At 47.5% G+C, this 17,566-nt stretch overlaps 1 protein-coding gene across 1 annotated transcript; it reads left to right on the top strand.

Moving 5' to 3' along the window:
* The first annotated feature begins 673 nt into the window (after positions 1-673).
* On the top strand, positions 674-16,643 carry LOC125719225 (sodium/potassium-transporting ATPase subunit alpha-3). The gene is made up of 22 exons (XM_048993804.1): positions 674-815; positions 1,117-1,180; positions 5,217-5,333; positions 5,421-5,480; positions 5,829-6,032; positions 6,241-6,354; positions 6,494-6,628; positions 6,791-6,908; positions 7,097-7,365; positions 8,245-8,443; positions 8,701-8,945; positions 9,451-9,643; positions 10,084-10,396; positions 10,637-10,787; positions 11,860-12,028; positions 12,635-12,789; positions 12,891-13,014; positions 13,355-13,500; positions 13,582-13,712; positions 14,006-14,107; positions 14,215-14,306; positions 15,450-16,643. The coding sequence occupies exons 2-22, from the start codon at positions 1,175-1,177 to the stop codon at positions 15,476-15,478; spliced, it is 3,072 nt and encodes a 1,023-aa protein (XP_048849761.1). The 5' UTR covers positions 674-815; positions 1,117-1,174; the 3' UTR covers positions 15,479-16,643.
* Positions 16,644-17,566: the final 923 nt, after the last annotated feature.

Consider the following 17,566-nt stretch of genomic DNA (forward strand, 5'->3'; position numbering starts at 1 on the left):
AGTATGCTCTTAACCAAAAGTTATCAAAGTTATCAAACTTATGGGTGCAAAACCCCTCCCCAGGAATGGTCTGTGGCTCAGTAGGCTCAGGCTCGACCTCTGTACTTCTGATCAGAAGGTTGCTGGTTTGAATCCTGTATTTCGTAGAATTGTCATATCACTGTTCTTCCCTCCCAGTGCTTGGACTCTAAGCCTAGCTCTCCCCTGTACACCTGAGTAGGTATAGTGGAAAGGAGATTAAGGTGGGATTTGTGCAAAGACGCATTCCTGTGTAACCCCACTGGTACATTTCATCACAATCTGTAAAATAACAGCGTACAACTGGATGTATACGATAAGTGACACTAGCAATGGCACTGCAGATGACTGGGCTTTCACGAAATGCACAGACTACTGCAATCTGTACACGAAAGTAAAGACAGGTAACCGCTGCGCGCCCATTCAAACTCCTCGGCCAAGGTCGCGCGCACGGGTTGCCTGGCAGCCCAGGAATTCTGCAGTAAAGTGGGCGTGGCGCCGGCACCATCCGCCTGCCCGTCACCGGCGCTTCTCTGACACGAGTGGCCATCTCGCCTGTCGCTCCGAAATCCTTCCGCTCCCTATTGGAGGTGGCCGTGGTCCGTTGGGCGGGTCCGTCGGCGCGCCGTTTCTGATCTCCGGGCTGTAGGGAGTGCGCGTACGCATACTCGCTGGCTCTTCTTCCTCAGGCAGAGTGGTGCGGAGGAGAAAAAGGGGGTGCAGCTGCTGATTGCAGCGCCGCGGAGGGAGACCACAATTAAAAACCAAATCAGGCGACACGGCTCCGTTTTTCAACGGTATTATTTCGACAGCCGCAGATCGACTAGTGAGACACCTGCATCTTCGCTAGCTACCCCGTCTGTTATTATACTATTAGAATAAAACACAAATATTTCTCAATTTGAATAAAACCTCCCAGAGGCGCTCAATGTCAGACTCGTTGTCTTTTCACGTATCCCCATATTAATTCTGACACTATTTTGATACAGTAGATTTTATTATTATTTTTTTGTAACCGTCGTATTCTTTTTTCCTTCAAGAAAAAAAAACGAAAATTGAGCAGGGAACTGTAATTTTCTTGTTCCATCATTTTTTAAGTGTGCAGAGCAAAAACAACCGTTTCATCAGCTGAAGGAAAGCGACAGTCATCGCCAATATGGGGGTAAGACAGTCGTTCCGTCTATGTCCTTTAATATAATATAAACGCGCCTTTGCCAAGTCTGAAATCAGATGTCTTTCTGGACAGGTGGGGTGCCTCAGTCAAAAAAGAAACGAACTAACATGTACAATAAATTATTATGCGGGTAATGCGCATCCATTAAACGTTCAAATGCGTGACTGTGATATATGTAGTGCGTTTCATTTTTATAACATAGGAGATCAGGTCATCACCTCCTTGTATGGTATTTCAGTAAAGCACAGCTAAATGAACATTCCCTAGCTGGCGCGACTATACTGTGCAAATTGCGTCAGGTCTGTGCATGACAGCGAATCGCCCACCCAGGCGTCATAATGCGGCTGCTGGCTGAAAAGATGTGCGATTTTATTTCTCTCGCTTTGTCACAGCTGTGTCACTCATATTACTCTGCTTATTATACGTGTGCATGTGTACTGTTAATGAGAAAGGCCATTTCAATACTGTAAGGTTTTAATTTTTATAGTATTTTGTATTAATTACGACGAAAATGTACAGAACATACCTTTGATTGTTTTCCCCAAAACGGAATACAAATAATTCATGCATATTTAATATCATTATGTTTTGATTCACTTATATTGGGTGAAAACGCGGTTGTGTGTAAAATACGCATGTGATAATATGACTTAATTCATTTTCAGCCCATAATATGATGTGATGCATGCTGTACGTTTCCCCCCTTTTTACCTCCCCTGGCTGTACAATGCCGGCTCCCTACGTCTCGAACGTTCACGGCTGCATTTACACCTATCAGAGTCGAACATGAGGACGTTTGGACTGAACTGCTTTAAAAAGCTTAAAAATCATAAAGCACTGGTTGTACTGAAAATGAGTGTATGCCCAATTCATACCACTAGAGACACTAACAATTAGCGCTAAATCATACATATTCCTTTTTGGGTCGAATAGACTTTAATTTAATTGTAGCAACTGTTATGCATTTTACATAGGCGTGGTAACTTGCGCGCACAAATAATTATTTTATATTGAACTCTGCTGGTGGACTATTTGTCTAACCTTAGCAAAACAATCCTTTCACATGCATTTTGAAGGCTGCAGTGAGCCCCATACTTTGGAGATCGCTGCTGGATTTGTATAGATTTGGTGTCATCCTGATTATTGAGAGGGAATCACCCATGGTTTGATTTATGCTTTAAATGTGGGCGTGGCCTGAATAGGAAATTCCCCAGTAAGAAATGTGATAGGGCAAATTTATGCCAGAGGCAGAAGGATAGACCATAGCTCTCTCCGGGGTTCTGCGTAAGACTGAACCTGCCCTCTCCGTATGGTGGTACAGCCCACCGCATATCGGTTCGCCTCAGTGGTATTTGTAGGCTCTGTTTACTGTTAACATCATACTTCCTTTTGTCACATATAAGCCTATACCGAAATGTATGTACAAGACAAAAATTTGTCCTTTGAACTGGACTGCAAATATGTGCATGTTTATTTATAGGCAAATAAAATGATTTGCAAATGATCTTCCTGTAAGTGTAAAACCGTGATATTGTCTGTCAAGGTGTCAGATTAGCCATTTCAAAACCTCTCCTAAAGACAGCTCAGCATTTACAGTAACTGTCCCATACACCGGCTCATTTTTGACTCAACCATAAGCACACTTTATTTGGCTAAGCAACAGCTGATTTAGCTCAGGTATTTAATGAAATAATTACATTTAACGAATACATGGAATGGCGGAGGTGCCGCTGAAGGGAGGTTTGGGAATCAAAGCGGCAGTCGTCTAGCTGAGCAGGACCAGACAGGGAACATGCACTGGTGCGCGTACACAAACGCACTGTTACTCTGACAGACAGACGTCTGTAATATGTCCACACTCTGGCCAGGCACATTCTATCAGTGATTATTTCCCAGCACAATTTGCTGACCTCAGCAGACGCCATTTTGAGGGGAAACGGGCATTAGCTGCATTGAAGACTAAGCAGAGGAGCTACAGAGACACACATATACGCAATTAAGAGCAGGCAGAGCGCAGTTATGTACCTTAACAGCATGCATGGCTTTTTCCTTTTCTGTTTCTAGCTGGTGAACAGCATTAACGCACTAATGACATCTGCTGGGTCACGGTTAGCGTGCGTGCGGCAGATGTGCGTGTTTGCTGCAGTGCACGGGGTGCACGGTCTGACTCCCGAGCTTTTCTGTGTCAGGGTTCAGCAGCCTGAGTCTGACTTCAGAGCATCACCTTGCTTTATCGGCCTATAGCTGGCAGCCACCATGTTTCATATCGCCGCTCGCATGTCTGTGTGTAGATGAATGCCTGTCACCATGTTTGCAGCACAAATTCCTTATCTCTGGGAATGGGCCTTGGATTGTATGAGCTCTTTGTCGGTAATTGTGCGTGTGTCTCTATATGTCTGTTTGAGACACAGAGCGATTGAGAGCAAAGGAAACTGTGTATTTTGAGGGACGTCATGCGGCTGCACCAGGCATGTTTAGTGTGTTAATCCCAGTGCGTGACCTTAATCCCCACAGAGCTCATTGGCTAGAGGCTAGAACGACTCACACACATTCATTATAATTACAGTAATAACTGGACACAGAGACCCGTCCAGGACCTCCCACAGAAACATCCCAGCACTCAGACATGCAGACACATACGCTCACAGAGACACACACAGACCTTGAAAATGCCAACTTACTTGGTCTGTGTGGCTTATGTATGCAGCCTTTTTTTCCTCTGATACCCTATGAAGAGTAGCGCCATTAGTAACATTGTCATTCGTAGGAATTTAACGAAAAACAAGATGTTCATGATCTAGCTTCTATTCATATATGGAGCCAGTGAAAATGTGACAAAGCCATCAGATCAATACCCCAGTGGCATCACTATTAAAAAACGGACAGGGTGTATATTAATGCTGCATGTTACTGTAGCATTTTTTCATGTTCAAATATTATGATTATCGGTTGTCTCTGATGGTGTTTGCAATGCAAATATATACACAGACTTGTTTTGTTGATACAATCCATATAAATGGTACCTAGTCAGAATTGCTAAATGTTTAAGCTAACTGTATATTTTTGTATTATATACCATGAATATAGACATGTATTGTGACGCCCTAAACCATCAGGGGAGATATCATTGTATTAAGGGGTACGATACAAAAGCATACAAATATATAATATACAAATGTTTCTCAGCCCGGTGCTTTGGAACCCTAAAACAGACGATATTTTTGCTTCCTCTCAACACATCTGGGTTGAGAAACATTGCTTTATACCATTAAACAATAATTCATGCACGAAATCATAACATTTTAATTCCTTTGCATGTACGATCTGATCCAGTCGAGTATTTCAGGGTTATGAGAGTGAAAGGGCCAACAGACCATAGTTTTGGAGTGAACAAGAGGAGGCCACTCTCTCTGATTATGTGCTTTGTGTGGAGAGAGAGGATTCAGCGGGCTGCGGTCCTGTAACGACCATGGAGGTCACTGTCCATGGTTATGGAATAAGAGAGAAGACCTCTCTCCATGGTTTAGGAGCGAGTGCAAAGAAAGCACTGACAGTTATAGTGGTCTTGGAGTAAGCAGAAGAAGAGTAATGATGAAGGTATTTGAGTTAAAGAGGAGATATGATGGAGTGAGAGAGAAGAGATGAGTGAAAGAGGAGAAATGGTGGAGGTATTGGAGTTAAAGAGGAGAGATGGTGGAGATGGAGTGAGAGAGGAGAGATGGCAGAGTGAGAGAGGAGAGATGGCGGAGTGAAAGAGGAGAGATGATGGAGGTATTGGTGTTAAAAGGCGTGTGAGCCAGGAACGGCTTGTGTCCGTAGTTCAGGAGAGCGAGGGAGGAGGCAGCAATTGATGGATTAGCGGACGGCTAGATGCAGTCCATGAAATCCATCCTTACATTCTAAATGCATCCGTTGGTATGTTTAATGAGGCTAACAGAGTGCAGTGAGATCGACATGGGTGATGGTGCTGAACACGTCCGTGTGCGGGTTCCCGCTGCTCGATGGTGTCTTCTCTGCCCCACAGTTTGGTCGCTCAGACAATTATCAAGAGGACACCACACAGGATGGTGATGATAAGGACTCTCCCAAGAAGAAGCCCAAGACCAAGGACCTGGATGACCTGAAGAAGGAGGTCCCTCTGGTGAGTTCCTAACATGGCTTCCTTTATACTCTGGCTCCCCCCCAGGGCACGGTACCTTAACTAAAGGTCTCTCTGCTTACCCCCCAGACTGAGCACAAGATGTCTGTGGAGGAGGTGTGTCGGAAATACAACACGGACATTGTGCAGGTGAGCGTCACGCTGGAGAGCAGGGTGTACCACTCACATCGGCGATGGAAAGTAACATACTCGTCACTTGGATATTTAACATTGTCACGAGATCATGGAAGGATTATACATTCATACAGTGCAGTGCAGTGCAATGCCTGGGGCTTTGTGGTGACTGTCGGTAGCACTGTGGTCTCACACCTGCAGGACTGAGCTTTAACTCCACCCTGCGTTCTCCCTGTGTTTCCTCTTACAGTTCAAAGACTCGCAGTTTATCTCAATTACCCTGATTTCTGCACGGTAAATACGCAGCTGTAGTTAAATTACGGGTTATAGTAAACCCACGAATCCTCTCTGTCCTCCCGAAAGGGCCTGACCAACGCCCGAGCAGCGGAGTACCTGGCCCGGGACGGGCCCAATGCCCTCACCCCGCCCCCCACCACCCCAGAGTGGGTCAAGTTTTGCCGGCAGCTGTTTGGCGGCTTTTCCATCCTGCTGTGGACCGGAGCCATCCTCTGCTTCTTAGCCTATGCCATCCAGGCAGCGACGGAGGACGAGCCGGCTGGGGACAATGTAAGTGGGCGTGGGACAAACAGAACCGTCTCGAGGGGGCGTGGCCGATATCGGGGAGGGAAGATGCGTGGCTGTGTTTCCATGGAATGGGATCAGCAAGGGTCAGTGTGACGAAGGGGGATATCGCTGTGGGGATTTGGAATGTGGAAACTGCGAGCTGATTGATCGGTCCATCATTTCTTACTTTCTGTCCTCTTCTGTCCTGCAGCTGTACCTGGGGATCGTGCTGTCGGCTGTCGTCATCATCACCGGCTGCTTCTCCTACTTTCAGGAGGCAAAGAGCTCCAAAATCATGGAATCTTTTAAGAACATGGTGCCGCAGGTATGAAAAGGACACTTTTCTGTTACCGTGTCTGTTGCAGCTGTTCATCTTGTTGCTTAAGTCACTGCTGAGTGTGCTGCTGCAATAGTGTGGCGACGGCTGTGTGTGACCACTAACCACTGTGGGTCACATGATTCAGCAAGCCCTGGTGATCCGTGAAGGAGAGAAGATGCAGATTAATGCTGAGGAGGTGGTGGCGGGAGACCTGGTGGAGGTGAAGGGGGGGGATCGGATCCCTGCTGACCTCCGAATTGTCTCCTCTCACGGTTGTAAGGTAAGTACACACTGACTCTGCACTCACATTGTGCACTGCTGATGTGCACACTGCAGCACTGCCGTCTACAGTACTGCTCGGTAAATGTGTGATGTTAATGTATATTTAGAAGGTATCTTTATAATGTAAATAAAATTAAATTAATTGCATTGTTTCATTCAGGTGGACAACTCCTCTCTTACTGGCGAATCGGAGCCCCAGACCCGATCACCTGACTGTACCCATGACAACCCCCTGGAGACACGCAACATCGCCTTCTTCTCCACCAACTGTGTCGAAGGTACCGTGCCTCGCTGTCTCGAAGGCACTGTGGGGACACGGCCTAACCTGTCCACCTTTACTTCGCCTTCAGCCGTAACAGAATGCTCAGTATGTACCGTGCTGTTGTCCTGCACCACTCGCTGTGCCTGTGATGTTGACAGCGGCCTCCAGGATGAGTTTGAACCTGGGCTCTTGTTCTCCTCCCAGGCACGGCACGTGGCATTGTGGTCTGCACGGGTGACCGCACCGTCATGGGCCGGATTGCCACCCTGACCTCCGGCCTGGAAACCGGAAAGACCCCCATTGCCAAGGAGATCGAGCACTTCATCCACCTGATCACGGGCGTGGCTGTCTTCTTGGGCGTCACCTTCTTCGTCCTCTCCCTCGTTCTCGGCTACTCTTGGCTGGAGGCCGTCATCTTCCTCATCGGGATCATTGTTGCTAACGTCCCCGAAGGCTTGTTGGCTACAGTCACAGTGAGTGCGTCGGTCGCGGCGTCCTGCGTATAACGGGATTGTCATTTGTGTATTTCCCTCAGACTCTACAGTGAATGTGTACGTAATAAGTACAACATCCAATATTTATCTGCGATGTTCAACAACAGCAATATTCAACATCGTTCCTCCATCCATCTTTCAAACACTTATACAGTACAGGGTTGTGGATGGAACAGCGGGTAATAAATAAGAGTTAATGCACGACAGGCCATGAGTTGTATGTTTGTAAAGACTCGGCTGCAGAGACAAAGAAATAAACATAACATGAGGCTGACTTTATTTATGTGTATATATATATATATATATATATATATATATATAATTTCAGTAAGCGCAGGTCCTGCCCCTCAGCCTGCAGCACTGTTGCTGTCAGGCTGATATGTGGCAGCTCCTCTGCTTTTATCGTTTCTGTAGTCAGAATAAAAGGCTATAATGGCGCATCGATACCCTGCTGTGATTCGCCTGGCTAGCACTACATGTCCAGTAATAGAACAGTAATCAGCACCCTTCAGCTTGAGGAATTTGACAGTGCAGTGGTATAGATAACAATACGCACCAAACACTCCACTATGCAGATACGAGAAGAATCATAGAGCAGCGGAGTGAAACTCATTTCGGTTACTGGGCCATAATGGATCCAGTCCAATGTCTCGTGTGTGGAAGGCTAATATATTAACCGGACCTTTAACAGCTGGCCGGGATCATGAGTCAGCTTGGGGAATCACGTCCCTATTAAATATTTTTCTCTCTGGGGGGGGGGGGGTGCAGTTCTCACTGGTCCTGGCAGTAGTGGGTGGACATGTGTGTGTGTGTGTGGGGGTGTCTTGTGCGTGACACACCAGTCCCCTGTCTCTCCAGGTGTGCCTGACTCTCACTGCCAAACGCATGGCCCGCAAGAACTGCCTGGTGAAGAACCTGGAGGCTGTGGAGACCCTGGGCTCCACCTCCACCATCTGCTCTGACAAGACGGGCACCCTGACCCAGAACCGCATGACCGTGGCCCACATGTGGTTCGACAACCAGATCCATGAGGCAGACACCACCGAGGACCAGTCTGGTGAGGCTTTTTTTCTGTGTGACTCACTCGTGGTTAGGCCTGGAGTGGCAGCCATTTTGTGTAGCACACTGTTTACTATAGACCAATGTTTCCCAGTTCGGTCCTTGGGGCCCACAGACAGCCCATGTTTTTGCTCCCTATAGCTGGGTGTGGGTCCCTGAGGACAGGGATGGGAAACACTGCTGTAGAGTATGAATATCACAGTGTTGTCACAGGCAGGATCATGTCATGGATTCTCGCACCTCCCAAATCTTCAGGGACCTCTTTTGACAAGAGCTCAGTGACGTGGGCATCCCTGGCACGAATCGCTTCGCTCTGCAATCGTGCCGTGTTCAAGGCCGGCCAGGAGAACATGCCGATCCTCAAGAGGGAGGTGGCGGGGGATGCCTCCGAGTCAGCCCTGCTCAAATGCATCGAGCTGTCCTGCGGCTCTGTAAAATCCATGAGGGACAACAACAAGAAGGTGGCTGAGATCCCGTTCAACTCCACCAACAAGTACCAGGTGAGGGCGGGACCCTGGCCACTGGGATGCGGCTGTGCCCATGTATACCTGCGAGAGGGACTGGGGTCAGCCCTCCCCACATTTTAGCGCAAGGCAGTGTGTTCCAGTTAAACCCGCAGGGAATGTCCTTTGCAGGGTCTGTTGGAGTATCCACATCAAGGTTGTTTCCAGTTAGAAGATCACAATATCCGGAGATTCCTCCTGAAATTAATTAAGTTCATCCTGTCTTTCCTAAGGATCTGGGGCTGGGATGCTGTCTGTTAAGCGACACCATAGAGGGACCGTTTGCTAAATGGCTTTAGCCAGCGAGTATACTTAGGGATCATTATCGAAATTTTCTTCTTAAACTCTAAAGATATTATTTGCTGGTTTAGGAGACGCCGTCACATGGCATTTATAAAGACTGCAGGTTGAGCCATTAATTCATCAGAATATTTAACAGCTGTGATGCGTAACAGCTCATCACTTAGGCACATGCGTGCTGTGATCCCATGTGTGTCTGCAGCTGTCTGTGCATGAGACGGAGGACCCCGGTGACAACCGCTACCTGCTGGTGATGAAGGGCGCACCGGAGCGCATCCTGGACCGCTGCTCCACCATCATACTGCAGGGCAAGGAGCAGCCCATGGATGAGGAGATGAAGGAGGCCTTTCAGAATGCCTATCTGGAGCTGGGTGGCCTGGGGGAGAGGGTGTTAGGTGAGTTGGTGGGCTGTAGGCCAAGCTGAAAGCTAACAAGCAAATGAGACTGCTTTTCATTTTTATTCCACCATGTTGTACATCACACTGGCCTTCACAACTTATCGTACAAACCACGATGCTTCATCACAGGACCGTCATCAGTACCCATAGCAACCTTCACTGCTTCATCAGACTGACTGTCATTAGTGACCATAGCAACCATCATTGTTTCACCACACTGACCTTCTTTGGTAACCATGGTAGCCTTCACTGCTTCATCACACTGATCTTTGGTAACCATAGTAATCTTCACTGCTTCATCACACTGACTTTCATCAGTAACCATAATAACCTTCACGGCTTCACCACACTGACCTTTATTGGTAACCATAGTAACCTTCACTGCATCACCACATATTACAGTATAGTACGTTAATTCTTGTTTCTCCATGCGCTAGGTTTTTGCCACCTTCTGCTGCCCGAGGACAAGTACCCCAAGGGTTTCGCCTTCGACTGTGATGACGTAAACTTCCAAACAGACAACTTGTGCTTTGTGGGCCTGATGTCCATGATCGACCCGCCTCGGGCTGCGGTGCCTGACGCCGTGGGCAAGTGCCGATCTGCTGGCATAAAGGTCATCATGGTGACCGGGGACCACCCTATCACTGCCAAGGCCATCGCTAAAGGTGTGGGCATCATCTCTGAGGGCAATGAGACTGTGGAGGACATAGCAGCCCGGCTCAACATTCCAGTTAGCCAGGTCAATCCCAGGTAACATACTCGCTCACGCACACACACATACACACACACAGAGGCAGGGCTATACAATAGCTGCATGTCTGCAATGAATAATGGTATGCTACTGCAGGTAATGTTAGAGCAGATGCACAGTGATTCTCGTTTATGTACTGGGCTGTCGCTGACATGAGGCTGGTTTTCTGTGTGTGTGTGTGTGTGTGTGTGTGTGTGTGTGTGTGTGTGTGTGTGTGTGTGTGCATATGTGCACATCAGGGACGCTAAGGCCTGCGTGATCCATGGGACAGACCTGAAAGACCTCACTCAGGAACAGATGGACGAGGTGCTGAGGAACCATACTGAGATTGTTTTTGCCAGGACGTCCCCTCAGCAGAAGCTCATCATCGTGGAAGGCTGCCAGAGACAGGTGCCCCCCCCCCCATACGATGAGTCAGCATAGCACCCCCATGTCTATCTAGCTTTTGTGGAAGTTGAAACAATCAAACTCAATGATTTGACAGGAGAAGAGAAACCGGAGAATAGCCTCTCCCCATGCATGACTCACACGCTTCCTCTTATAGTATATTTGATTATCTTTGGTTAGTCAAGAAATTAGATTTCATTGGTTAGTCCGCCAACGATCTGACACACCCCTGTCCGGTTTACGTATTGTGATTGATTCCCCACCCTTTCGGTGTCAGCCATGCATCCGCCCAGCGTCAAAGCACCTGTCCTTGATTACTTTGCATGCAGTTTTTTGTAGCGGGATTGTTATTTTCTGATAATCAGCTAGTTCCCCTTCGGATGGTGCCGACACCAGTCCATTCGTCCAAACCATTCTGTCGGTGACCTTGGAGACCGGAGAGTTACTTCATGGCCTCTGGCTGTGCCCAGAGCGGCTATCGTTATCGCCATTTGTTCTGTCTGCACTTCCTATTCTGTGTCATGGCACCCTAACGTGCTTCCCTGCCCTCACTAACACTATATTTTCCAGCACAAATTGAAAAAATGTCAAAGTAAATGCAACTGAATTTAAAATTATATTGTACCACTAAAACTATGAAAATCTGATCTTTTCAAACTTTTCTTCCACACATTCTTGCTTCTAAAAAACATGGATAGACTATGATCAATGTAATAGCACAGAGTTGCTATAACACTGTAGCAGTCATATGGAAACATGTAGTATTTAATGACGTATGTGTAATATAAAATATACACTTTGCAAATATTTAACATACATTATGAAATTTTATACACAATATCATGCATCTTGTATACATACACTAACATATCCAGTTGTTTTGTCTGATCTTTATATTAATGCTTTTCTATGACATGCTATCTATCATCTGTTTTATAGCAACTGACTATCGTTTCTGTCTTGTATTCTTTACTAAAAGAGCAAATTGCCGTAAAAAGCCTTTGACGGCCATTGTGTGTCACGTTCTGTAGACACGAGGCAGCAGTGACCTGCATCCACATCTTGTCCTTGGCAGGGAGCCATCGTGGCTGTGACTGGCGATGGAGTGAATGACTCACCAGCACTGAAGAAGGCCGACATTGGTGTCGCCATGGGAATTTCTGGCTCCGATGTGTCCAAGCAGGCTGCTGACATGATTCTGCTCGATGACAACTTCGCCTCTATCGTCACGGGTGTGGAAGAGGGTAAGTGAGAGAAGCTGGGAGTGAGACAGAGCTGCTGTGATGAGCGATGTAGAGAATGAGACAGCTGCTGTGGTGAGCAACGGAGAGAGTGATACAGAGTGAGATATAGCTGCTGTGGTGAGCAACGGAGAGAGTGATACAGAGTGAGATATAGCTGCTGTGGTGAGCAACGGAGAGAGTGATACAGAGTGAGATATAGCTGCTGTGGTGAGCAACGGAGAGAGTGATACAGAGTGAGATATAGCTGCTGTGGTGAGCAACGGAGAGAGTGAGACAACACTGAGTGATATGAAATATGGAGTGAGATAGCACAGTGTGATACAGAGTACAGAGTGAGAAAGACCTGCAGTGGTGATCGATGCAGAGAGTGAGAAAGAGCACCGAGGGATACAGAACACAGAGTTTCTACGGTGAACAACGCAAAGAGTGAGACAGAACACAGAGTGAGACAGCGCAAGGTAATAGACAACACAGAGCTGCTGTGATGAGCGACGCAGAGAGTGATACACGACAGTGTGAGACAGCACAGGTTGATACAGAGTGAGACAGAACTAGACACAGGGCTACCCCGGTGAAGACCAACTCACCTCCATGTCATCCTGGCAGGTCGCCTGATCTTCGACAACCTGAAAAAGTCTATCGCTTACACTCTGACTAGCAACATCCCCGAGATCACGCCCTTCCTCTTCTTCATCATGGTGAACATCCCCCTGCCACTGGGCACCATCACCATCCTCTGCATTGACCTGGGCACTGACATGGTGAGAGTCAAGCTGCAGTCCTTTGTACTTCGTATACTGTCAGCAGGACAGGGTCTTCCTGTAGTTTTTGCCGCATGGTCATTGGCCTGTGTGCAACGCAGGTACCGGCCATCTCCCTGGCCTATGAGGCCGCTGAGAGTGACATCATGAAGAGGCAGCCCAGGAACCCACGAGTGGACAAGCTGGTCAATGAGAGACTCATCAGCATCGCCTACGGACAGATTGGTGTGTGCCCTGCATGGCCCAGCTTCCACTCCACACTGCCCTCTAGTGGGAAAGCATTTGCATTTAACTACAGAGATTAATAAACTCTATTTTTATGTATACCAGAGCATGATGGGAAATGTATGCATTTCCCTGGTGGAAGGCACTGTGTTTAATGTCTGTGTTTAATTTAAGCCAGTACGAGCCTTTAGATTAACCTATCACCATTAAAATTTCAGCATTTGGCTGAATTAGAGGCAGCGTGTCATGGGCAGATGGTGCGCAGTTTGCGGTGCTTCGTGCTCCTATCTGTGACCCCCATTTCCTGATCTCTTACTCACTCCCTTGTCACCCTTTGTAGGCATGATCCAGGCCCTGGGTGGCTTCTTCAGCTACTTCGTCATCCTGGCAGAAAACGGTTTCCTGCCCTCGCTGCTGGTCGGCATCCGTCTGAAATGGGATGATCGTTCCGTTAACGACCTGGAGGACAGCTATGGCCAGCAGTGGGTAAGTCAGGTGTCCCGTTGGCCTCGCCCCCCGCCTGAGCATGATCCTGGGCCTCACTAAGCACCCCCCTTACTCCCCCAGACCTACGAGCAGAGGAAGATTGTGGAGTTCACCTGCCACACGGCCTTCTTCGTCAGCATCGTGGTGGTGCAGTGGGCCGACGTCATCATCTGCAAAACGCGCAGAAACTCAGTCTTCCAGCAGGGCATGAAGTGAGTCCCCTGAGCGGCCTGCCTTGAGTGGCCTGCCTTGAGCGGCCTACCTTGAGCGGCCTGCCTTGAGTGGCCTGCCTTGAGCGGCCTACCCTGAGCGGCCTACCTTGAGCGGCCTGCCTTGAGTGGCCTGCCTTGAGCGGCCTACCCTGAGCGGCCTGCCTTGAGTGGCCTGCCTTGAGCGGCCTACCTTGAGCGGCCTACCCTGAGCGGCCTGCCCGTAAAACCATGGCCTGCGATCTGGCCCTTTGTGTTTCTGAGCTTTCTGCTCTGCTATTTCTGGTTACTCTCAGAAATAAGATCCTGATCTTCGGGCTGTTTGAGGAGACAGCTCTGGCCGCCTTCCTGTCCTACTGCCCGGGCATGGACGTGGCGCTCAGGATGTACCCCCTCAAGTGAGTATGAGTACCCCCTGAATGCCCGGAGCTGACTGCTGTGTCTCGCTCAGAGGACTGAATGGCTCTCTGCAGGAGGCTCACTCCGCCTCTCCCTCCTCTCCCAGGCCCCTCTGGTGGTTCTGCGCTTTTCCCTACAGTTTCCTCATCTTTGTTTACGACGAAATCCGAAAGCTCCTCCTGCGCAGACACCCTGGAGGTATGGAGGCACCCTCATTCACACTGTTTCACAAACACCTACTCAGATTCATCAGCAATAACCCTGGGTTTGTTTTCTTATTTTTGAGCAAAGCCCAATGTCAGTAATACACAAAATGGCAGAACCCCCTCACAGTATATTATCAAGAACCTAAATGAGGAACCTTATGTGGAAGTCGTGGTGTAAGTCCTGAATTTTGTGTAGTGGGGTATTGGGCCTTCTTCTTCAAGCAGAAAAGCTGCCATTTCTTTGCGGGATGAAGGAGGTGAGATTCTGATTTACATGCTCCAGGACTTCCTGTAAGGGTTCAGGCGACAGGAGGAATTTAACACGGCCTTGGCACAGCAGGACTCAAAACACCCCAAGCCAATCATGGCCAATCAGCCATGCTACCCTTTGAAAACTACAAGCAGAAATGTCTGCGAGACACATAACATTGAGACTTCTGATCTTAATGAGGTCTCAGGCTACACTGGTGTAAGAGTCCTGATGTGTATGAAGTCACCCTTAATAGGCGTTTGTATTGGGGGTGTAAATGGCCTCATATTACATTGGCTAGTAAGTGGTCCTACTCTCCGCCCACTCCATCTGCGCTGCCTACTCTGTGTCATGGCTGTTAAACGACCACGCGGAGCCAGTGATTCCCACAATTTGGCCACCTGTGTCAGCTGATGGGTGGCCAGGTTATAATCGTTAACAAGGACTAAGACGAAAACTAAGAATGAAAAACCACTCTTTTTAAATCTTAAAAAAGATAATTCGCACAAAAATGAAAGGTAAACCAAAATTGTAGTGTCGACTACGCCATGAAGAAAAAAATGATATTTTTGAAATCTTTTCATATCTTCATCGCATGAATCATGATCTTTTAAAAATGCATCACTTCTATGCTGCCACATGAGGAAGACCAGGACAACGATGGTGTCCAGTCTCAGGGCTGCAGCCCAGCCTTCCGAGTGGATAATAAGACACATGTTACAAGGGACGCAATAGAAAGACTTCCAATTACAGAACAGGCATATCAGCACAATGACATCAATCAATGCTGATACTCTCCAGGATTCAGGATGACTGAGCGAACCTCCTAACTTTTCCCTCTCGCTTTCTCTCTCTCTCTTTCTCTCTCTCTCTCTCTCTCTGCAGGATGGGTGGAAAAGGAAACATACTATTAAATGGTGACCTGTGTATTTAGTCATCCTGCTCTATGCCCCCCCCCCCCTCCCCCCCCAAACCCAATACCATGACAACGCCACCCGTGGTGTGCGACGTGGAGAGGACTGACCTGAGAAAGGAGAGAATGTGTCCCTGTTTGCTGGCTTGTCTCTATACTACACCTTCAGTGAACTCCTGCCAGTACAGTGCAATGTTTACATCCTGTTATGGTACTGTTTCTCTGTGCTCTTTCATTGCTGTGCACCTAAATACCGCTCTATTTACTCTACTCTATGTACAAACGGCAGCTGCATAGTGGTCCTGTAGATTGGCGGGGTCATCATGTCTTGTAAAAGCCTCGGTTTTGTGAATATGATACTTCTTCACTGCCTCCCCTTCTTCCCCTCTTTCTCCTCCTCTTCCTACGTACCTTTCTGTCCCTCTTTCTTACCCCCCCCCTCAGGGTTTTGAGGGCCCAAACTCCCTTCTTGCTGAACATTCCCATTGGAGTCACTGCCACTCTGAGTCTCCATGGACCTGCCGAGTCCCTCTAGGGGACAGAGCATTCCGTAGCCCTGTCATTCGGCCCCTTTTGTAACCTTTTTGGTTGTAGTGGTGTTTTTTAGAGGTCGAATGATTTTTAAGGTGTATTTTAAGGTGTCTGTTGTTTCTGACTGAGTGGCTGGGAGCATCTTCTCTCTTTGCTCCTGAGAAAGCACATTGCTCCTCCTTCATGCTCGCTCACTCTGTGGGTGTCCATCACGTGTCTGTCTGTGCACTGTGGGAAACATTGTTCTTGGTCACTTCCTCACTGATTAAGAGAAACCATTCTGTGTTCTAGGAAAAGATATTTTTAATTCAAGAAATAAAAAGGGAAATTTAAATATGTTACAAAGAAACAAGAAGCTAAAATCTCTTTTTCTGTAGGTATCGCACTGGTCATTTTTTATTTATTTTGTGGAGTTTTGAAAGTGCCATTGTGAAAATAGCCGGTTGCTGTACATTAGAGAATAAGAGTGTCTGTAGGAGTGTGAAAGTGAAAATCATCCTGAAGCCACACAACCTCTGAGACCCTTACAGGCTGGCTGAGCCCTGCAGTGGGTGCCAAGGGGATCACTGTGGAGGTCACACTAAACACAGCAAGGGCAATCAACACTAATAAAACATCTGGAACATTTAATACAACCCACTGCTGTTGCTGTGTGTGTATGTGTGCGTTTATGCTCACTGCTAATGATACATCCTCACTGAGTGACATGTCAACTACACAAACTCAATGTAGTAATATCACAGTGTTTGGGGGAAGTTATATCCATCTGCTGGCGGCGTAGCTGGGATAAGCAGAAAGAGCAAAGCCCAGATTCCGTGCAGGCAGCTGCAGCTCATGCCTTTAGGATGTTCAAATGGATTTAGGCGACAAGCAAAGAAAGCAACCCAGGATTCATTAAATACCATCACTCTGCTTTTTCAAGCCACCCTCCACTCTGTATTTCCAGATGTTCACGTTTTAAGTACATATCATGAATTCAAAAGACCAATGTATTATGTCTGAATGTATTCTGCAACTTCTCATGAGTTAATAAATTAAAGCTCATCTTAGTTTCCTTGTCTAAATATAGCACGCAAGGGTCTAATACATATTTAACTATACAAACCGTACAGACATTTTTGTATGTCTTAATATTTCGCGAATATTCCTGCCGTCTATCTTCTGACGGCTTCTGTAGGTCATGGTGGCCGCATGCTGCGTCAGCCAGACCTGACCTCCAAGGTCACATATTTTGCTCCTTCTGGGGTATCTCCTCTTGATCTGAAAGAGCAGTGGTTCTATGTGATGCTCCTTCTGGATCTCCAAACTCCTCAGCCTGACACAGGGTGAGGCCTGAAACCATAAAAGCCATTAATAGCTGCAGGATCAACTTTCTGCCAATAATATCAAGTCAGTTTGGAAAAGCCTAAAAGGAAGACTGGTCCCCCACCCCAGTCTGAGCCCGATCTGCGCCTGCTTTCACAGTGTCTCCCCCCCACCACTCACTATTCATGAGAGCGACGTGGAAACTGTCTTCAGAAAAACCTCTGTCTGCTAAATTTATTTTACCATTTATTTT

This window comes from Brienomyrus brachyistius, chromosome 23 (genome assembly GCF_023856365.1).
Source record: "Brienomyrus brachyistius isolate T26 chromosome 23, BBRACH_0.4, whole genome shotgun sequence".
In the NCBI taxonomy this organism is placed as follows: Eukaryota; Metazoa; Chordata; class Actinopteri; order Osteoglossiformes; family Mormyridae; genus Brienomyrus; species Brienomyrus brachyistius.

Bases quoted from the DNA above. Each gene is read 5' to 3' on its own strand.
- LOC125719225 (XM_048993804.1), top strand. The intron at 8,946-9,450 runs GTGAGGGCGGGA...GTGTGTCTGCAG, and splicing joins ACTCCACCAACAAGTACCAG to CTGTCTGTGCATGAGACGGA. The intron at 13,501-13,581 runs GTAAGTCAGGTG...TTACTCCCCCAG, and splicing joins ACAGCTATGGCCAGCAGTGG to ACCTACGAGCAGAGGAAGAT.